Below are 22,791 nucleotides of genomic sequence, written 5' to 3'. Positions count from 1 at the left end.
ACTGTATCGCCTGTCAACGAACTGAAAAATAATTCGTGCGGTGGTAAGCGCGTATCCTGCAATTTTTCGACACAATCAATGTACTCGTACGAAAAGACACCTTTTCGTGTGAGTAATTCAAATTCTTCATCCGATAATGTTGGAAATTCGGAACGTACAGTTTTTAATTTATCTTTATCGAGATACGACGCCAATTTATCAAGGCTTGCATTTAAAAATTTGAAAGAATCAATGAATCTTAATTTTATGCAATTTTTCTGAAAATTCTTTTCATTTGCGTCTTTGGTGCTATCGACATGTTTAGTGAATGAAATATATTTTTCTTTAGTTATCGGTAGTATGTATATCTACACGTCCATCGTACGCGGCAGCAATTTCCTTAATTATAAAATGTGCGTCGTAGCCCGATAAATTGTGAAATACGATCGGAATATAAAATGAATTTTTATAATTTAAATTACAATTCGAATGCGCTGGACCACGATATCTACCGGTGAGATGACAATGATCGCGGACCCTCGTATCGTCCGGCGCGAACGTTTCTCACAAATATGACAACGCGTCGCGCTACGGTATGCCTCCAATTGTTAATACTTTCGATAACGTTTCCATGGGTACGTTGGCGGATACTATATTTTTCACTCGATGCGTCAAATCGTTGAGTTGTCGCGCGAACCACACTATACAGTCTTCATCGCGATGGAAGTGATACGACGATAACGCATCATCGTACGCACATCGCACGTAGTAGCCTATGCTAAACGCGTCATGCTGTTGATACGCGTACGATGATGCGTCTTCCTTGTCGGATTTCGTCTTGCGTAAGACGCATTCCAGATCGGCGTAGACGATGAACGGCACTCGTTCTCGATTGTTATAGTTGTCGAATTCGAGCCACCTGTCGTCCTCGCTCGGCAGTCGGATAGCGGAGTCGTTCATCTTCTCGCAGTCCATTACGTGCGACTGCAATTTTTCGTTGGCACTGAAATAGTGCAAGCATCTGAAAAAAGAAAAAATTATAACTATTATCATTATTTTATTAGTAAGATGGAAAATTATAATAATTTTTTTTTTCATGTATACTTACCGATCGCAGAAAAATTTCCTGTTCTTTTTCCCACTAATCTGCGAGCTCACGAGACGGGATAGGTTTTTTATCCACGCAAAATGTCCAACACCGTTGCGTGAATCTTGCACGTACAATACGTTGACGTGTTTCTTCTTCTTTTCATTGGTGAGTCGTAGAGGAAGAATCTGTTTATTCTCGATGCCGTACACGTTGATCGACACCGCGTTTAACCGTTCAAATTTATAAATATCTTTTAAAGTCACTGGAAACTCAATGTTTGCGAGATTCAGTACTGTCGTATAATGCGGATACGACGATTCCCGATCCATATTCTTTTCAGCCGGATACAGCGCGGCGACCACCGACCACGCGAAGCACGCATTGCCCGTTGAACGCACACTGATCACCTCGTTTCGTCACTATTTCTCGTGGCACTTTGATGTGACATCCCGCGTGCATTGGATTATGCTTATTCACATTCACTATCAAATTGAGGATTCGCGACAATGCCCATCCGCTGTCACGTTCCTGGAATTCTTCGAGCGATGCTAGGATAGACTCGATGACACGCTGCTCGTACCACTCGCGCAAATCGGTGTATCGGTATATCTCGTTGTTCTTTGTAATTATGCTCTTATGAGCACGTTTATTCTTCGTCGCGAACTCACCGTTGAACGCGGTGTTCACTTTTACACTACCGTGTCTTTCTACAGCGTCTCGTACACGCTCGAACACTATTTCTCTCGCGTCTTCCAAAAACCGCCGCGGCTCAATGTGATTAAAGTTTATATATAGAGATTATATATACAGCACCTGTCGATATACGACTTTCAAACGCGGCGTCGATCTCTCGCCAGACGAGAGATCTTTCGTTGCGACTCGCGTACTCGCCACTCGCGTACTCGCCACCAACGTGCACGAAACGTCGCTTCAATTCCAATTTTGCACCCGCGAGTCGCGCGATCCTCGTCACCGCAGATTGTCTGTATCCAATGGTGAGACACGGACGCTTGGCACGACAAAGTTCTTCGAGCTGCTCGATGCATTCGTCGCATCGTTGCAGCCATGAGAAACACTCCACCAGAGTAGCGACCTGGCTGCACTGTTCCAACACTGTTCGCGTTCTACTTACTCGTAGTTTTCCATGTTTTTTTTTTAATGTGTGCAAAGTGGACACATGCTGCATGAGAATATAATGTACAAAGGTAGTCTGCAATTGACGCATGACCAGCAGTCTAGCCTACCGAAAGAACCGGTCTCATGCACCCTGACGTGATATATTCCTCTGTGGTGGCGGTGATCTCGTAACGCATTTTTTTTTTGTTTTTTTGGGATAGACGCGGGGTCCGCGGCGACAGTTCGAAACGCACTTAGGGTGGACGCGGCGTCAGCGGCGGCGGTGGTGGCACTGATGCCTGCGGCGGGGTGGCGGCGGTGGCGGCAGCGTCTGCGATGATGGGTGGCGGCGGTCCCAATAATATGTGACACCACAACATAGCGATACGTATCATCATATCAGTAAACACTGATAGCGCCGAGACTTCCCGCGCCTCCCCCTCCCTTCCTCGCGTCTACCAGTACTCCCCGCGCCCCGCGCTCCCCTCAGAGGACCTGAGTTAGAACCCGCCTATTATTCCTACTGAGATAAATCCCTCGGTAGAGGGATTATAATGACAACGATATTATTCAGCGAGCGAATTATTCTGACAGTATTATTTACGGAATTTTATTCATAATATTTATAATTCAAGAATTTTGCTTCAAAGAGACAGAAATCTGATTAATAGTCAAATTGTGAAAGTAAATAACGATAAGAAACTTATTGAATACATAGTATGTAAGATATACGCGTGTGTACACTATATAGTTTGAGGTTATACGCATGAATATTAATATATTATTGTTCTGAATAAAGAACGTTTTGCAAGTGAGAAATGATTTCTTTTTATTGTATATATTGAAATATTTATGGTGTTTTAGTATTATGGCTACAGCATTCCTTGCATGGGAGCTGTTGCTTGAGTAGAATCTGACAAGTGGAAAGAAGATTAGAGCGCCTGTTACTTCGTGATCATGCCAATCCTTTGGTATTATCTCAAAATGAATTTATGGATATTTTTCGGCTCAGTCCTGATCTGGTACTCTACTTTATCAATAAATTGCGTCATGATTTGCAACCACAAAGAATTAGAGGTCTTGCTCCAGAGTTACAAGTTTTAACTGTTCTTTAATTCTATGCTCAAGGATGCTATCAGAGATCTCTAGGAAATCAATTTCAACATAAGTCAAATCTCAGTCAGTCGATACATTCGGGCAGTTACAAATGCCATTAATCAACAACTCTTGCATTATTAGATTAAATTTCTTATGTTTCAGGAAAAGAGAGCTATAGCTCATAATAAATTTCAAAATGCTCCTCAACCATTCCCCGAGGCGATTGGTGCAATAGACTGCGCATTTATAAATATGCTTTGTAGAACATGAAGAGGCTTATGTTAACCATCACAGTAATCACTCTCTTAATGTTCAAGTAATCATTAATTCCGATCTTCTCATAGGCTCTGAATCTCATAGATCACTGAATATTAATGTCTAGGGAATTTCATAGATCACTGAATATTAATGCAAGATTCCCTAGAAACGATTCTTATATTTGGAACAATTCACCTATTCGAAGGGCAATGGAGTACTGCTATAATCGAGATGAGCGCCAAACTTGGCTCATAGGAGACGCCGAATATCCATTAAAACCATGATTAATGATTCCATTAGCTGATTATGCAGTAGGTACGTGATAGTTTGAATATACAATGCTGCTCTGTTCATCTCGTAACTGTGTCAAACGTTCAATGGAGTTTTCAAGTTTTTATGGAAAAGTTGATCTTACCAAAGAGCTTTAATATATGAACCAGAACTTGCTGGTAGAATTATCAACGCATGTGCTATTCTGCATAACATGCGGATTCATGCGCGTCTTCCTGTTGATCGATTCCTAAATGATCAAGACGCAAGTCTTCCTGAAGATCCTTTATACATATATCACGAGGAGAACAACAAACCGGTGAGGAATCTAGCATTGGCACGAAGAATACAGAAGCAAATTATGGCAGATAGATTTCACGATTTATCTGATGGCGATAACCTCTGACTCCTATCATTATTAATAATTGGAATATAAATTAAATAGAAATAGCTTCCGCGATAAACAGAATACTTCAAAATTAAAAAACAAAACTTGTGACATATTTTGTGAGAAAATAGATTTTTTTATTTTGCATTTTAAAATTATAAAAAAAATATTATTACAGTTGTTGACCTTCAAAGTGCAAATCTAATATTATATATTTTATATATATATATATATATATATATATATATATATATAGGGTGCGTCACCAAAATCCGGACAAATCGAACAATTCCTTGTCGTGGCAACCTCAGAGAGTCTCTTTAATGTATACGATTTGTATCGAAGGTCCTCCTCGGCAATTCGACGCATTGTTGGCTCGCTTACACCAACAATCGATGCTAATTTTCGCAACGATCGCCTTGGGTCATCCAAAATCAGCGTTTGAGCCCTTTCAACGACTGCAGGGATCCTCGCAGTGCGTTCTTTCGAGTGACTCTTCCTCGCTGGCATACTGGAACCTTCGTTGGACTGTTCTAAAGCCGTATATTTTGCCACAACGTCATAAACAGTGGATCTCGGGTATCCAAAGAACCGAATTATTTCCGTTGCTAAGCGCCTGGCGCGAAGGTCTTCGATGATCGCAGCTCTTCGAATATACTTCGCATTTGGTTTCAACATCGCAGCCATTTTGAGAATATGACTGTTTACTAGAAGCATCAGGCTTTCTTGGACGCCAATAACAATCTCTGGCGGAGGCACAGTATAGCGGAAAATTTGAATTGAAATTTGTCCGGATTTTGGTGACTCACCCTGTATATATATGCTGTATACGTATAAATAAAAATAAAGTATTTCACATTCCACATTGCACATTCTTCATCTCTGTTTAACTTTGTTTTTGTTTAAGAATTAAATTCAAAGTATCTACAAGACGAAGTAAAACATTCATTCCCTGCTTTATCATTTTCTGCCATAATGCGGAGAATATCAATTTGCACGCGATTATCTTTTGCTTGTATTAAGGCTGCCTCTGCCCGCAATTTTTCAGCCTGTGTTAGCACTTGTAGCAAATATCATGTTATGATATTTATTATATTTTTCTATAAATTGTTTCTTACCTCTGTCACCTCGCATGTCTGCTCAGTAAGATTTGTAAATTTTTTTTGAGCTTCGTTAAGTTGATTCCTAATCATTCATGATGAACCCCTATCAAAAAGGTTTATACATGTAATGATTCATATTAAAATGATTCATATTAAAAGACAGAAACAAGGCCTTAATAGACAAAATGATACCGAATCTTTATCCGATACTTATTCACAGATCATTCATCTCTTTCTTCTTCTTGACTGCTTTCCCTTCCCTATCCTTCTCTTCTCTCCCTACTTTCTCTCCCTTCCACTTTATTCTTTCCTTCTTATTATTTTTTCCCCCTCCCCTTTCTAGTTTTCCATTTCAACCTTCTTGTCTTTATATGTCGTACTTTATATCTTAGCTTCTTAGAGAGACGATCAATTTCGATTCCAATCGCATTGCCTAATCGATAATACATCATTTCGACACACACATAAGGTATTTATTATAAATTTATTTGTTCTAAACTCATCATACATATACAATGAATGTCGGCAATTTACTCTTTTTTTCTTATGTGCTTGTCTTATAATATCAAAGATAATTTTTGCCTCTTTCTTTTAATTTTGACTTATTATTTACGACTTATTTACTTTTCTTTTTATTGTTTGCGACTCAATTTGTACTTTTCTTATTATTTTTATTTACTTCTATCGTTAATTTATTATTACAATTTATACTTGCTAACAGAAACATGTTCGTCCTTATACACACACACGGTTCGGAGGAGCACATTTTTGTCAACTATAATCGTTTGTTTGATTTCCTCTCAATTTGGAGCGAGTTTTATAGTTAATTTTGCGTCCGAATGCAAATTTTACTTAATTTCTTATGTTTTTATCTACGTTATAACTCTATTGTTAATTACCATTGTTAATTTATTTGTCATGTTAATTTATTTGTCACATTGAAAATGATCCAACTAGGATCGAAACGTTTGTTTTGTTCACCTTCTGATTGTCAAATTATATTTTACATTTTTAATTTTATGACATAGTTTTATTTCAATTTTTTTAACTATTTATACAGTTTGTCAATTTATGTTTTAGGCTCGTAGCCTTTTTCCTTTTTACTTATTTTGATTTATTGAGCCTTATTATTTTTATAATTTAATTTACGCGGGCGAAATTATGCGTTCTCAACATAAATATTTTCCGTTCACCTTCGCTTTCATAAAAAACCGATTTGGTTTTCATATCTGTAACTTACTAAAACAATTATGCAATCTCGTCAAATTGAGTGTGAATATTAGGACTCGTATTAAATTCATTAATTCATACTTGAAATTAGAGTTAATTCCGCCGCATCTATATAAGTTTTCCAAATCCAATGGAATTTCGTTACACAACAATACTTCTTACAAAAGACTCGAAAAGATACAACTTAGTAATGTAAAGGCAATTATGCGATTGGAATTGAGGGATGCTTACTGCCATTTGCACTCAACTAGAAATAATATCTTCTTACTTTCCAACACAATTTTTCACAATTTACCATTCCCTGTAACTAGTCAATTTTTCAAATATTTAGATCAAATTAACAGTTTCCATTTTTCTAAACCAATGTTTAGAATAAATAAAAAAACAAATTGGCTATGACAGAAAAAATTAAAATTATCAAATTCAAAAATTAAACCAATCTCTTACGATGTTCCCAAAGACACTAATTATCCTCCTAGTATTCAACTCGTTGTTGATAGGTGCTTGTACAATAGCCAATCCAATTTCGAGAGAATTGCTCCGGTTTTGATGGGGTTCCTCCTTTAGACTCTTTACGGGAAAAATGGTTTGTCAATTTGAGCGACATTGACGTTCCCTTAGAGGTTCGTTACCTCTTGCAACTTGGCGAAAAATTCGGGCTTCCTATTAACAAATACAATAAAGACAGTACCTTAAGCGAATTTATTAAATATATAGAAAATAATATCACTGGTCGTCCCAATAACATTGTTAATTTTGTCAGACATAATTCCTTTCCAATCCTTAATAGATTCCAAAATAATTTTCCTTCTCCTACATCCACCGACAAATTAATTTTGAACTGGTTGCGCACTACCAAGAGATTTATCAATGACCACCCTAATATACTACTTACTAACGCCGATAAGGGTAACGTCACTGTTGCTCTAGACAAAGACGCCTACGTATCGAGGATGAAGGAGTTCTCTCGGACACGAGTATTTACGCCTTAGTTGATAAAGATCCTAGTAAAATATTAACACGAGACTTACGCGCTTTTTTGGTGAGATGGAGGCGGGATCAATTTATTGACGAGCTAACATACCGTAGACTGCTTACATCTGATGGTGTTATACTTAGAGCTTACGGCCTAACTAAAATACATAAGGAAGGTTACCCATTGAGAGTGATTTCTTGTATAAACAGTCCATTATATATTATATTCACTCTTTTCACCCTTTTTACACAATTTAATTAGTGACAGTATTCCAAAAGCTCCCAGCTACATTAAAGATAGTTTCCATTTAGTTGAGCAGTTAAATGGTTCTGTGTTTGATCTTAATTATGTTTTGGCTTCGTTGGATGTAATATCCCTTTTTACTAACATTCCTGTTGAGCTAGTATTAAATAGCATCGACAGGAGATGGGTTTACATCTCGGCGAAGACAAACATATCAAAAAATGAGTTCATTATTGCTGTCAGATTCATTTTAAACTCTTTTACTTTTAACCTTTTTTACTTTTAACAATAGAACTTACAGACAGGTGTTCGGCACTCCGATGGGTTCACCGTTATCTCCAATTATCGCGGACATTGTAATGCAAGATCTAGAAGAAATAGCACTAAAAAAATTGTCAGCACAACCCTTGTTCTATTTTAGATATGTGGACGATATTTTGCTCGCGCTTCCATCTGACATTGTCAATGATACTCTGAACATTTTTAATTCCTTACATAAGAGATTACAGTTTACCTTGGAGGTTGGTACAGATGGCAGATTGAGTTTTCTCGATACAATACTGATTATAGATAACCAGAGAATTATATTTGACATTTACCATAAAAAGACATTTTCTGGAAGGTTTCTTAATTTCCATTCAAATCATCCTCTGTGCCATAAAAAAGGTACCATCATTAGTTTTATTGACAAAATTATCTTATTATCACATCCACGATTCCAACAAAAAAATTTGATAAATGCTATTCATATTTTTTTAAATAACTGTTATCCTCTTCCCTTTATTTTCTCTACAATAGAACGCAGATTAATAATAAATATAACAAAGATACTACACATTATTCACGCAATAAAGACAAATATTTTACGATTCCTTATGTTCTATTTCCGAAAGTTTCCTTCCAATCTCTAGTATGTTTCATTGTAAATTGGCCTTTTCTATTCCTAATACTTTAAAAAGCTTCATAAAGAGAGGAAAAGACAAGCTTAATTTCCTATCCAATCAGAATGTTGTCTACAAGATCTCATGTGATGATTGTGAGGCGAGTTATGTTGGTTAGACAAAGAGAAAATTGAGCACGAGACTACACGAACATATCTCTGACATCAAAAAGAATACAGGTTCTCCTACTGTCATAACTGATCATCGAATCAATTTTGATCATAATTTCAAATGGAATGATGTGAGAATTTTGGACTGCGAATCTTCTTACAATAAGAGATTGGTGTCTGAAGTGATTCATATTAAAAGACAGAAACAAGGCCTTAATAGACAAAATGATACCGAATCTTTATCCGATACTTATTCACAGATCATTCATCTCTTTCTTCTTCTTGACTGCTTTCCCTTCCCTATCCTTCTCTTCTCTCCCTACTTTCTCTCCCTTCCACTTTATTCTTTCCTTCTTATTATTTTTTCCCCCTCCCCTTTCTAGTTTTCCATTTCAACCTTCTTGTCTTTATATGTCGTACTTTATATCTTAGCTTCTTAGAGAGACGATCAATTTCGATTCCAATCGCATTGCCTAATCGATAATACATCATTTCGACACACACATAAGGTATTTATTATAAATTTATTTGTTCTAAACTCATCATACATATACAATGAATGTCGGCAATTTACTCTTTTTTTCTTATGTGCTTGTCTTATAATATCAAAGATAATTTTTGCCTCTTTCTTTTAATTTTGACTTATTATTTACGACTTATTTTGTACTTTTCTTTTTATTGTTTCCGACTCGATTTGTACTTTTCTTATTATTTTTATTTACTTCTATCATTAATTTATTATTACAATTTATACTTGCTAACAGAAATATGTTCGTCCTTATACACACACACGGTTCGGAGGAGCACATTTTTGTCAACTATAATCGTTTGTTTGATTTCCTCTCAATTTGGAGCGAGTTTTATAGTTAATTTTGCGTCCGAATGCAAATTTTACTTAATTTCTTATGTTTTTATCTACGTTATAACTCTATTGTTAATTTATTTGTCATATTAATTTATTTGTCACATTGAAAATGATCCAACTAGGATCGAAACGTTTGTTTTGTTCACCTTCTGATTGTCAAATTATATTTTACGTTTTTAATTTTATGACATAGTTTTATTTCAATTTTTTTAACTATTTATACAGTTTGTCAATTTATGTTTTAGGCCTCGTAGCCTTTTTCCTTTTTACTTATTTATACATGTACACAACATTCAGGACAGAATATATTTTTAATTACATAAATATATTTAATATTTTTTCAAACATTAGAAATAATATTTAATAATATTCAATATTTAATATTAAATATTTAATAATATTTAATAATATTTAAAAGTAATATTTTTTCAAACGATAAACAATTTTTTAAAACGTTCAAAAGCATGCCGGTAATATTATATATTGTATAGTAGCAACAATTCATATAAATTAAAAAACATAACGAATCATTCATGAAATAAAGTGAATGTCGTATTGCGAGAATCTTATTAATTTTAAAAGAATCTTATCAATTTTCCTCTTATTAATTTTGATATATATAGTTCTATTTTTATGAGTACTCTTGTATACATACATATTAAAATAAACGATTCTTTTCTTTCGTGGAGATCTGGAATTCGTTGAAATAAAGAGACAGCCGCGAATAACGAATAAGTTAAGCGTTTATAGCCTAGAAAAGACTAAAAATTTTCTTTTTCCACATTAAAAACTAAAGCGAAGAATATCCAATATCCTCGTAAATGTCGCTCCAAGATAAACTAAAAATCGGTGCACGTACATGAGCGGCGGGACCAAAAAGAAACCGAGTCTGTGCTCCTCGGATATTGCGGCTAAAATAATAATAAATATATCATTAGAAGCGTAAGACCGGCGCCAAGATACTTTTTAACAGTCAAGTCGCGGACGATTCTCACAAGTCCGTGAAAGAAAATCTAAGAAACAACAAACGACGTTCAGAGATAGGACTTAGGTGGTCCCGTGCCGAGACACTGCACGTGCGCTTCCTCGACGTACTGCACGTGCGCTTTTTTCATAAATTTTAAGATCATAAAATTAAGGATGACACTTCAACACGCTACAGATTTCAGTCAATGTTCTTTTCCACCCTTGATCAATTAGTAAGTAAGAAATAGGTCCCATCACCTAATTAACGAATCTATCCACCAATCAGTGCGTTGTTAATCAGGGCAGATTACTATAAAATCCCGGTTTCGAGGGACTCAGCGCCCTTTTTTCCTAATTTCTTTCTAGAGATGGACATAGCGGTCCGAAGTTCTTATTTTCTTAATCGACCAATATTTTAAAAACCCAGAGTTTAGAAGCAGTACGGGAGAAATTCCATCGATCTCGCATACTTGGTCAGCAAGACTTAAAGATTTAGAGTCAATGCTGAAGAAACATCACCAATCTTGCACATCCTGACCAGAGGATCCCCACCGATGAGCATCTCGATAGTAAGTCAGTATATCTCTATTCTCTGGTCCCCTCTCTCCCTCTCCGCTTTTTCTTTCATTAATTCATTTCATTATTTTATTTGTATCTTTTTATTATTCATTTATTTTTTTTTATTTTTATTCTTTTCTTTCTTCCTTTCTCCCTTTTGAGTTCCTATGTAAAGAAAAATAAAAACATTGCAGTCTATTCACGTTGTAATTTCAATCCCTGTCTCCGTCTCCTCCCGATAATTGCTCGTCTCTATCGCTGGTCGCTCGTATCTGTCTGTTAATATTATCATCGTCCGAGGAAAATCAAACCGAACCCTCTCAAATCTATTCACTAAAACCTCCTTCCCTTTTTATTTTCTCGCTATCCTCTCCGTAACTTCTTCTTGTTGCCACACGATACTTTCATACACGCACATAAAAACATACCTAACCAGAACGAAACAAATAAAAAAAATTGTATAACAAAAATGTATTGCTAAATATTTCTTTTATTATATTACTACAATATTATAAATTTAACTTTCGTTTGTTAATTTGAAAAACCTTTCTTTGTATTCATCGTAAGCTTTCCCGCGGTTGCACTTCGCCCTCTCCCTGGTTACTTGAATTAAGTTCCATGACCGAAAGCCAGGGCATACGGACATACTGGCGTTAAAATGTCCTTGTGACACACTGACCCAATTTGGGCCCTTTAAACTAAAAGTACGTTCGACTCATGAGTTCGCTTAGCAGAGTACGAGGTTTCCACTTCGTTCCACTCCATTCAACCCCCGGCTCGTTGGGAGTCTCAGGACGAAGCGAAGTGCCTCCCAATTTGCATCGGTTCTTCCCCACAGCTCCCTTGCAATCCGGAGTCTGAACATAACCAAATCGATCTAATAATTCGGTTCCTGTTGCGTTCATCCTCTCTATGCATGCGGAGCTTGGACATAACAGAAGTGATCATTTTGATACTGATTGCTTCATAACGGAATGGACAAAACCAAGAGTCGAGAAATCAACCAAAGAAATGTAATGCTTAAAAAAAGATGCTACTCCAATAAAAATGCTAATATTGAAGAAAAAAAGGAAAAATTCCTGAAAGTAAAGAAAATATGAAAAGAAATAAAGGAAATGTACCGTAAATATTTTCTCACATTTATAAATATGTTACAATTTTCACATGCCTGTAGAAATAAAATATGTCTTCGTATTCTTTAAGAATTAGAGTACCAATGTACACAGAAATTGTTAAATATATTGAACAAGAGAAGCATCGTTTGTCACATAAAGAAATTGTGCAACATATAGAAGCAGAAAATGTAGAAAATACTGTAAATAATACTGTAAATAATACTAATAATATTGAAGAAGTAAACAATATACAGGAGAAACTGTACATGTGAATTTAGAAAATAACACAACAAACGTGGAGACATATGTAGTAAATGTTTCCCCACAACATACTGTTTATTTAATCTTCCCACTATTATGTTTATTATACGTACATTATGTATATCAAAACGTTTTCTTTTACAAAAATAGAAAGTTTGACAATCATGATTTTTCAATGGAAAATGCTCAATAAGCACATTATTAATGCAGATATGAAAATTAGAAGAAGAAAAGTGAAATGTATTGAAAGAAAAAGAAATACTGGAACAACAAAATAAACAATTGAGGCAGAGCCAACATGATACCTATCGAAGTTTTAAAGAAAATATCAGGCTAAATCACAAAGTTAAAGTTATCGACTAATAGTTGCATACGGTAGTCATCCGAAGATATAGTATCTGCAATAAATCTAATTGTAAGATCATTAGATTTTAAAACTTATAGATACTTAAGAAATGTCAATAATGCCATTACCATGTGCAAATACTTTGCACAATTGGGTTGATAAATTTAATGTTTTATCCGGCATTTTAAATGACATTTTAAAAATAATGTGAAATAAAGGAAATGACCTATCAGTAATCGAAAACTTGATCGTTAACTTTCGACGAATTATATTGTATGTCTGTAATAAATTAGAATTTGAATACAAGCAGCAAAAAATGTATGAACCTTCATAAAACCATAAAACCTGCTAATTTGTTATTGCCTGAGGTCCATTTAAAATTTGGAGGCAATCCGTGTTTTATAATTTTGACGCAGTAATGTCTCGAGAATTTTTATTTACTATCATACAACATTTATATAACATCGATTATATTGTTATTGCTGTGACGTGCGGTATGAATTCAACTAATATAAAAGTATGGAATGAATTGCAAATCGGAGCTGATGAAAATTCTATTGACAACTAATGAAAACACCGAGAAAAAATATTTTTTTGTGCATCCTTCAAACGACATCCTTCATCTAAAAATATTTTTTTATGCAGATGTATCTCATTTGATAAAACTCGCAAGAAATAATTTTGTAGACTATGGATTTAACATAAATGGAATTTCTATTGATTAAATATGCCTTGAAGAATTATTAGTGCTAAATGAAAGAAGAGATATGAAAATATCGCATAAACTAAACAGAATGCATATTGATGTTAAAGGGACACAGATAAAATGTAAAACTGCACAAATGTTTTCAAATCTAAATGCAATAGTGTGGGTTTTTGTCTTGTACATATTGGAAACACATCTCTAACGTAATGAAATTAATTGGTTTGATATTTTCAATAATAAATTGAAATATGGAAAATGTGATAAATCACGCATAAAAATGGTAAATGTGATAAATCATGCATATGGCATTAATCTAGAAAAACAAAATAAAATTATCGACAATATGGATAAATTTATAAAAGAAATGCGGGTTGGCCAAAACAGCAATTCCAGAAAGGAATTATATTGTGCAATAAGTCATTGCAAGAAATGTTTGTTTATATACAACAGAAATATTCATCTGAAGAATTTGGAATAAAATATATTAGGTGTTGGAATTAATTCGTAGCGTTTTTTTAATGAAAGAATGTTATTTATTTCACATGAGCATTAAAAAATACATTAATGAAAGTACTTCCCATCACTTTCTACTACTTTTGACCATCTTTCGGGCAGTGAATGAATACCGCGTCGGAAGAACTGTTCATCTTTAGATGAAATCCAGGAATCGAACCATTTTGTACAATCTTCGTAAGATGTGAACTTCTGCTCGCACAAGCTATGAGCTAATGATCGAAACAAGTGGTAGTCGCTAGGTGCAATATCAGGAGAATACGGCGGGTGCGGTAGCACTTCCCATTTAAGTGTTTCCAGGTATGTTTTTACCGGTTTTGCAACGTGTGGGCGAGCATTGTCGTGCAGCAAGATGACTTTATCGTGTCTTTCGAAGTATTCCGACCGTTTTTGCTTCAATGCACGGCTCAAGCGCATCAGTTGCCGTCGGTAGAGATCTCCAGTAACGGTTTCATGCGGTTTTAGCAGTTCGTAGTATATGACACCCTTCTGATCCCACCAAATACAGAGCAGGAGCTTTGAGCCATGGATATTGGGCTTTGCCACTGATGTTAATGGTTCGCCGGGCTTAACCCATGACTTTCTGCGCTTTGGATTGTCATAATGGATCCACTTTTCGTCACCGGTAACAATCCGATGCAAAAAACCTTTTCTTTTCTGCCGTTGAAGCAGCAGTTCGCACGTGAGAAAACGTCTCTCAATATCCCTTGGTTTCAATTCATATGGGACCCAATGTCCTTCCTTCTGGATCATGCCCAAACTTTTAAGACGTTTTCCTATTGTTGAGAAGTCAACTTCCAATGACGTAGATAATTCTTTAAGTGTTTGACATGAGTTTTCATTGAGCAGTGCCTGCAAATCGTTATCTTCAAATTTTTTCGGCTGACCAGGTCGCTCCTTGTCATCCAAGTCGAAATCACCAGCTTTAAAACGTGCAAACCACTTCCTACACGTTTGCTCAGCCAGAGCATGTTCACTATACACATCCACTAAAATACGATGAGCTTCAGCTGCACTTTTGTTCATATTAAAGTAATGAAGCAAAACTCCCCGCAAAAACACTTTATCTGGCACAAATTTTGACATATTCAATGAATTATACAGTATTGTTATTTATGATTTCAAGAAAGGTTATGTACGGCAAATGACGTCCTATGATAGATGTTTACAATGTATACAGAACTATAGGTAACAACGAAATAGTGTACTGCTTGTGCCATCTCTTGTAAAACGCTACGAATTAATTCCAAATAACCTAATATAATAATGAGAAGACTGAACCAGGATACTTTGAAAATTTTTTTTATATTATATATTAAATTATATATTAAATTAATAGATGGTCACTCTTATGATCACTCTGCACCAATAGAAATATAACAGAGATTAAAACGGTATATCTTGGGGAAACATTCAGAGCATGTAGTTTCGCAACAGAGAAATACAAAAGGGATTCTGTTTCTGAAATGCTGATTGATATGGAAGATGTACATAATTTAAAGCCTAGATAACAATTTTCTCGCACAATTTAATCGCATATTACATGCACGCTTGCGAATTATCCGCGTGGCGATGATGTCATTGGATCTGACAGATGCGTCCTCAATTGAGGGCGACATCGCTCGTATACGTGAGCTCGCACGTATGCGAGTGAAATGCGCCGCTCATGCGTGCGAGCGATATGAGCCTCAACTAAGGTATAAATGCTCATTATATATATTAAATATATATATTTTAATATTACAAATCTAATCTAAAAAAATCTACAAAATGTGCAATGTTTGTATAATATTTAAAGATTTGTTTTGTATGTGTGTCTATATTTATATTATATATGCAGTCGACATGTAATGTCTAATTTACATGTGATATATATATTGTGACCGTAATATCGACCGACGGCACAACTTCGTCGCTTTTCTGTTATCGCTATTCGACAGCCAATAATTTTACTCTGAAACTCTAAATCAGTAACTACTCACTGAATTATCGCGAATTCTCTTTTAACTTAAGTTGGTTAACACGAGTAAGCGTACCGCTCTTCATTACTCCTCTAAATTTCAAATAATTATTCTCAGTATTTCTTTAATGAGAAGGACGATTGCTCAGCCCCGCGGACGGTGGAGGTGGATTATTTCAAGCGAAAGTAAATCGGAAAGCAAGAGAACAAATAAGAATTACTTCCTTCCAATAGTAAGAAAATGACAAACATATATTTGATATTTGAAATGAGAACAATTACAAGAATCTACTCAAGTACGCAATTCCGTAGTTACAACAAGTTATCTCGGTGCGAATATGAGCTCGTTAAAATCAGAAATTATCGAGTCGCGTAGAACAAAATAATACAAAAATGAACAGGCGATTATTGTGGGAGTTATTACAAATTCATCGATTGATCTAACTTTACCGCACTAATAGTGACTTTCTGCCAAACGCTGTACAACGTCTTCTCCGCTTTACTCGAAACCTGGTTCAAACGGCGTACAATGCAAGATGGCGAGCTAACATACAATCGCACTAACGAATGCGGCGACTTCGCTGTGGCGAGAGGGCGGCAAGCTTTACGCAAACTGAATACAATAATCTATGTGATTCGAGCGAACGACAAGCGACAACTAAAAGATTAATTACTCGTGGTAGCTCCCTGTACGGGCCTCAACCTCTCTGCTCGAATTCGGCACGTGCTATTTGCTCGAGATCACGACTTCGAGAATCGGTAGCTTTACAGAATTTCATCGCTTGTCTCACCGGCGATTTCTCCTTCTCGTCGTTTCGATAGGTCCGCTCGGCTCATTTCAATATTCGGTAGCTCGTAATAGATCTCGCGTCCTCTTCTTAAAATCTTCACAACGCAAGTGATTTCGGCAGGCTCCGGCGGAGGATGCACAGGCCTCTGTTCATCGGGAGTCGTAGGTCGACTGAAAGAATTCTTGCTTTTCCCGAATTAACGATCACAAACATTCCCGCCCGCCTCGTCATCACCGTGACGATATATGTATAGAAGTTACCTCGGGCGATGCTTGTTCGATCGAAAGTGATTACTAGCTGCAAATTTCTTTTAAGAGAGCGAACATTTGATTTACGCGGTAAATAAATTCGTTGCACTTGCTGTTTCGGACTTTCAACCTGAGGACACGTGTATGACACTGCATGTCGGAGCACACGTACTTGCGTAGGTACTTGCGATGCGATGAACGCATTGAGATTACAATGAAAAAAACAATAAACGCGTACATAAGACAAGCGACACAATGCAATGAGTCCGTGGAAGAGCTTGAACTGTAAACGAGAGTTACATGATAAAATACAATTGAAGAAATGATTTACGAACGTACAGGCGATCAATTCAAGCTCTCCGTTACATTCGATGCATTAGCGTGCGAGATAAACGCGGTAGCATCTTCTGGCAATAGAATTAATTTGACTAAAGGACGAATTAATTCGGATGAGGCTGTTTTGACTGTGACCACTTGCACTACGCCGTCGTCTTCAGGATATAGCTGCGTGATCCGTGCCAGTGGCCACTTATTTGGCGGTGAGAGCTCGGAACGAATGATGCATAGCGATCCAATGCGTGGTGGCAAAGCGTCCTTGGTCCATTTCGGTATGGTAGCCAGAGTGTGTAAGTACTTGCGTGACCATCTCTGCCAGAAGTGGTCTCGCATCCGCTGGACAAGTTGCCACCTGGAAAGCAAGCTTTCCTTCTTGTCCGACAAAGAAGACTCGGGAATGGCTAGCAGTGGTGCCCCGATGAGCAGGTGACCTGGTATCAGAGCCGTGAGGTCGTCGGAGTCGTCTGAGAGGGCATGCATGGGCCGGGAGTTCAGGCATGCCTCCACTTGTGCAAGGGTGCTCATGTTGCAGGGTGCTCATTTCTTCGAAGGTGAGCCTGGTTTCGCCGATGGTTCGGCGCAGGTGATACTTAGCAGATTTTACGGCCGCCTCACAGAGTCCACCAAAATGTGGTGCCGAAGGAGGGTTAAAATGCCAATGGATCCCCTCTGATGTAGCGACGCGTGCGATCTTTCGTCTTTCTGACGAGGAGGCTCGGAGCATCTCTCGAAGTTGCCGGTCGGCGACCGAAAAATTGGTGCCACAATCGGAGTAGATGTCCGTGCAAAGTCCTCGGCGAGATGTGAATCGACGGAAAGCAGCCAGAAAGGTGTCGGTGGTGTATACTGAAACAGCCTCAAGGTGAACGGCCTTGGAGCTAAAACAAATAAAGACTGTGATGAACGCTTTGTAAGCGCTGTGCCCTTTGCTCGTCCTGATGAAGATAGGCCCGGCGTAGTCGATGCCCACATGAAGAAATGGTCGTGCAGGAGTCACTCTTCCTGGAGGAAGATTTCCCATTTTCGGTTGCGGAGTGCAGCCCTCCACCGAGTGCATGTCACGCACTGATGCAGCCATCGCTTGACCACAGCTCGGCCTTGTGGAATCCAGAACCGGAGGCGAAGCATTCCCAGGGTCATCTGAACTCCTCCGTGGAGAGTACGGCGATGGTAGGCTTCCACCAGCAGGCGAGTGAGCCATTACCCTGGAGGCACGATGAGAGGATGTCGTTCGTCGAAAGACAGCGCTGCGTGCTTGAGGCGTCCTCCGACTCGCAGGACTCCGTGTTCGTCCATGTACGGGCTGAGGGTTCGCAGATGGCTAGATCTTGCAAGACAGCGTTTGTTTCCGATAGCAGTCATCTCCTCCTGATAATGCCGTGACTGCACTACGCGAATCCATTGAAGGAGTGCTGCGTCGAGTTCAGCTGGGAGAAGCGCTGACCCGTGGAGCTGATTGTCCACAGATCTGACTGAGCGACTGCGGTGACGCCAACGCAAGCACCAGGAAGTCACTCTCAGCAATTGGTGTAATAACGAGAACCTGAGGAGTTCTTCCGGCTCGTGGTTGCTCCTGATGACTGCCGCGAGTGTGGTGGCCCGTTGCTCCGGTACGTCCTTGATGGGCTCCAGATCGATGCTTGGCCATTGCGTCGGATTCACACATAACTATGCGGGACCCGTCCACCACAAGGGATGGCTGAGGAGCTCATGTGGTGTCAGTCCCCGGGAGGCACAGTCAGCAAGGTTGTCCTTGCCCAGGACGTGACGCCATTGAGCCTCCGGAAGTTGCTGCTGGATTCGTGATACTCTGTTGGCCACGTAAGTTTTCCAGCGAGAGGCGTGACCTCGAATCCAGTGGAGCGTGACCTTGGAGTCTGACCACAAGATCACTGGCGTTGCAGCTAAGTTTAGCACAGAGCGCGTGTGCACGAGTACACTTGAAAGTAAGGCGGCGGCGCAGAGTTCGAGTCGCGGGAGAGAAACAAGTTTAATCGGCGCGATCTTGCTTTTGGCTGTCAATAATCGAGTCTTTGTCTGATTGTTTGCGGTGATGCGAAGGTACACCAAAGCGGCGTAACCTCTTTCGGACGCGTCTGCGAAGCCGTGTAATTCAAGCTGAGAGCTCGTGTCGCCGGTGCCGAGCCAGCGGCCGACTCTGAGCTTCTCAAGCAGTGGAAGTTCTTCCCAGAGCCGCTTCCACTTTCCAGTGATGGTTGACGGCAATGGTGCGTCCCAGTCTAGCTGTTGCAGCCAGGCCGACTGAATTAGAATTTTTGCTTGAATGGTTACTGGAGCCAGCCATCCGAGCGGGTCGAAGAGTCGAGCGGTCTCCGACAGCAGACTTCTCTTGGTAAACGCGACGACGGTGCGAGGAGGAACAGAGAAGGCGAATTCGTCCCTGGTTGGATACCAGCGCAATCCCAGAGTTGAGTGGTTCTCTTGTTCCCACGACCGCGAGTCTCTGGTGAGGCAGTACTCGGGCGGAATGTCGCGAAGAAGCTCCTGGCAGTTGGCGGCCCACTTTCGGAGAGAGAACCCGCCCGCCATGCAGAAGTTGCGGAGCTCGACTTGGAGAGCGATAGCATCGTCATTGTTATGCGCTCCGGTTACGACATCGTCGACGTAGCAGTCGTGTCGTAACGCATCTGGGCCTCGAGGGAAACGCGATCCATCGTCATCCGCGAGTTGACGCAGAGTGCGAATGGCGAGAAATGGCGCGCACGCGAGACCGTAAGTGACGGTTTTCAATGTAAACTCGCGTATAGGCTCATCAACGCTGTGTCGCCAAAGAATGCATTGATGCCTTTGATCGTCGGGATGAATAAGAATCTGTCGATACATCTTTTCGATGTCAGCCACTAGCGCGTACCGATGGCACCGCCACCGCAGAAGTACGTTCGCGAGGGGTGGCAGCAAGTTAGCCCCAACTAGCAGATGAGTATTGAGTGACTCACCGGACCTTGTACGCTGCGATCCGTTGAAGATCCTGAGTTTCGTAGTGGTGCTGGATTCTCGAAGGACGCCGTGATGTGGAAGGTAGCACCGATCTTCGCTAGAATTCGGAGGTTCTTACGCCAATTCCATGTGACCTTGCTCCTCATATTCCTTCAGGAAGGCGCGGTAGAGATCGCCGAATCGTACGTCTCTCTCACAGCGTCGCTCCATGGCGATTAAGAGTCGTTCAGCAGATCTTTGCGTCTCAACCAGCGTCGTCGGCGGAGATGCAAAAGGTAGTCGCACTATGTATCGTCCTTCGGCAGTGCGTTGGTGCTGCAGCGCGAAAATGTCTTCACATAGCTGCTCTTTTGACGTGAGTGCGACGGGAGTGGGCACCTCTCGTTCCTGCTCCCAGAAGCGGTGCACAAGTTCGGCTAGCTCATGATCTGCGGTGCACTGAAGCGAGTGGTGCTGTGCTGAGTTGGTTACTTGGTCGCAACCTCCCGATAGGATCCAGCCGAGCAGTGTCTTTTGAGCGATAGGCGCTTGAGGGCCTCCTTTGCGGAGACCATCCTGGAGAATGATCGAGCATACTTCCGCTCCAAAAAGTAGCTCAATAGAGCCGTTTGCTGCGCAGTCCGGATCAGCCAATTGGAGCCCCTTTAAGTGTGGCCACTCCATTCTGATCCTTGCGTGAGAGCCTTAGTAAAGCGAAAGACGTGGCAGAATAAATGCTCCGACGGTGAAGTCGGTTCCTGTGGTTAACGAGGTCACCTTGAGGGTCACTGTTTGAGATGGGTAATTCGAAAGAAAGGCAAGAATTCTTTCAGTCGACCGACATTAATTGTCATTGAACGCACACAAATTGAGCTCGTGATTTCATCTCGAGCATGATCTTAATCCTCGTTAAAATTAACGATTTGGCGTTCTTTGTCCTTTTTAAAAAACAATTCATTACACGCAAACAGGCACTGGTAACGGACAATCGAAAGTTCTAGAACAATTCAATTCGCGCACGCGAGCGCCGCGCTCCGACGAATACGTCACGCGCTGTCACCAATCCCACGTACGGATTTTCTGTCGCGCATGACTGTTACGTTGAACGTCGTTAGAAAAGAATCCAAAGCGCCAATCAATTTTGTACACCTTATGCCACGTAATAATTACGATTGTGGCAAAATTTTATTGGATTTTTTCCCAAGAAGAAAGCCCAGGCCGAAAGCAATAAATGCTTCGATCTCGCCGTCCTCCTTCTTAGAGTCTAAGAGTTCTTAGAGTCATAGTCTCGCTACTATATCGCTTCGTAAAATCGCCGTGCCAACCGCTTAGTTAAAACCGCTATAAAACGAATCTTTTCGAGAAGTGCCGAGAAAATCGCCGAGATTTTCCATCACCGCGATTCCAAATACAATTTGGTAACGGTGACCGCATTCAATATTCTGTTAATCTAATATTTAATTAATTATATTTTCTGACTTTGTAACTGTGCATATTAAAGAAAATTCTTTTTTAAATTACAAAGAAACTGAGTTCTCTTTACTGTCGTGTATCATACCAGCCGTGTGCCGATCTCTCACTCGAATCTTTTCGCGCGGTGCATTCTCGCACAGTCACCTTTCCTCTACTGGGCCCGGAGCTTTTGCCGCTGATACCGATGACTTCGATTGCGGATCGAGAGCGTGGCAGGCGTAGGCGCTGGACCAGAGCCACGGAAATCAAAGAAATTTCCTTGGTCGATGAGCACGCGTGTGGTATGCCGATTGCCGTGACGAACAGCGATGGAAACGCGCAGTTGCGAGCAAAATAGCCTTGTTGTCGCGGCGCACTGCCGACAGTGAGCTGACCTCTTGAGATTTCGTTGCAACGTACGCGTCGTGTAACATTGAGTGGTGACGAGATTTGCACGTGGAACACGTCCTCGTCAACTGGCACTTCGCGAATGTATGAGAGCCGAGACAGTTGAAGCACAGCTGTGAGTTTCGGCGACGGCCTTGCGGTCGACAGCGGATTTCTTCTTGAATTCTTCACACACCATCACGTGGTGCTTACCCTTGCATAGGACGCATTGTGAAGATTCGGTGTATTTCTTGACTTGATGCGACTTGGCAGATCGCGACGGGTTGTCGGAGACCTTGAGCGATTTTGATTTGGCGGCTTTGAAAGTCAGCGTTCTCCTTGTAATGAAGTCCAGCAACGTGTCTTGGTTTGGCAAGTCCGTGGAATCGCTCATGTGCGATTCCCACTCAAGACGCGTTTTCGGGTCGAAAAGCTCGATGACTAGGTGATTCAAAAGGTCGAATCCATGTGAGTCAATTGATCTCCCAATACTTTCTTGGCCGTTCACGACACTGATCGCGGTGTTGTTGATGCGGCTATTCCTCGGC

The 22,791-nt window shown here is 39.7% G+C and overlaps 3 protein-coding genes across 3 annotated transcripts; all 3 read right to left on the bottom strand.

The window, feature by feature from the left end:
• Positions 1 to 567: 567 nt before the first annotated feature.
• Positions 568 to 1,832, bottom strand: LOC147908362 (uncharacterized). The gene is made up of 2 exons (XM_087410238.1): positions 1,088 to 1,832; positions 568 to 1,000 (listed from the first exon to the last, which is right to left on the bottom strand). Exons 1-2 carry the CDS (start codon positions 1,396 to 1,398, stop codon positions 568 to 570), a joined length of 744 nt encoding a protein of 247 aa, XP_087266364.1. The 5' UTR covers positions 1,399 to 1,832.
• Positions 1,833 to 19,135: 17,303 nt separating this feature from the next.
• On the bottom strand, positions 19,136 to 20,311 carry LOC147908361 (uncharacterized). Its single transcript, XM_087410101.1, has one exon. The coding sequence runs from the start codon at positions 20,309 to 20,311 to the stop codon at positions 19,136 to 19,138; it is 1,176 nt and encodes a 391-aa protein (XP_087266227.1).
• A 228-nt stretch (positions 20,312 to 20,539) lies between these two features.
• Positions 20,540 to 21,088, bottom strand: LOC147908360 (uncharacterized). The gene has a single exon (XM_087410100.1). The coding sequence runs from the start codon at positions 21,086 to 21,088 to the stop codon at positions 20,540 to 20,542; it is 549 nt and encodes a 182-aa protein (XP_087266226.1).
• Positions 21,089 to 22,791: the final 1,703 nt, after the last annotated feature.

This window comes from Acromyrmex echinatior, chromosome 10 (genome assembly GCF_024713525.1).
Source record: "Acromyrmex echinatior isolate Ae372 chromosome 10, ASM2471352v2, whole genome shotgun sequence".
Taxonomy (NCBI): Eukaryota; Metazoa; Arthropoda; class Insecta; order Hymenoptera; family Formicidae; genus Acromyrmex; species Acromyrmex echinatior.
Note: the sequence above shows the minus strand (reverse complement) of the source record. Positions and strands in the feature narration are given on the sequence as shown.

Excerpts from the sequence above, each read along its gene's own strand:
- LOC147908362 (XM_087410238.1), bottom strand. The coding sequence starts at position 1,398 with ATGGATCGGGAATCGTCGTATCCGCATTATACGACAGTACTGAATCTC. Across the intron at positions 1,001-1,087 it reads AGGAAATTTTTCTGCGATCG|ATGCTTGCACTATTTCAGTG; the intron begins GTAAGTATACAT and ends TTCTTTTTTCAG.
- LOC147908360 (XM_087410100.1), bottom strand. The coding sequence starts at position 21,088 with ATGGAGTGGCCACACTTAAAGGGGCTCCAATTGGCTGATCCGGACTGC.
- LOC147908361 (XM_087410101.1), bottom strand. The coding sequence starts at position 20,311 with ATGTATCGACAGATTCTTATTCATCCCGACGATCAAAGGCATCAATGC.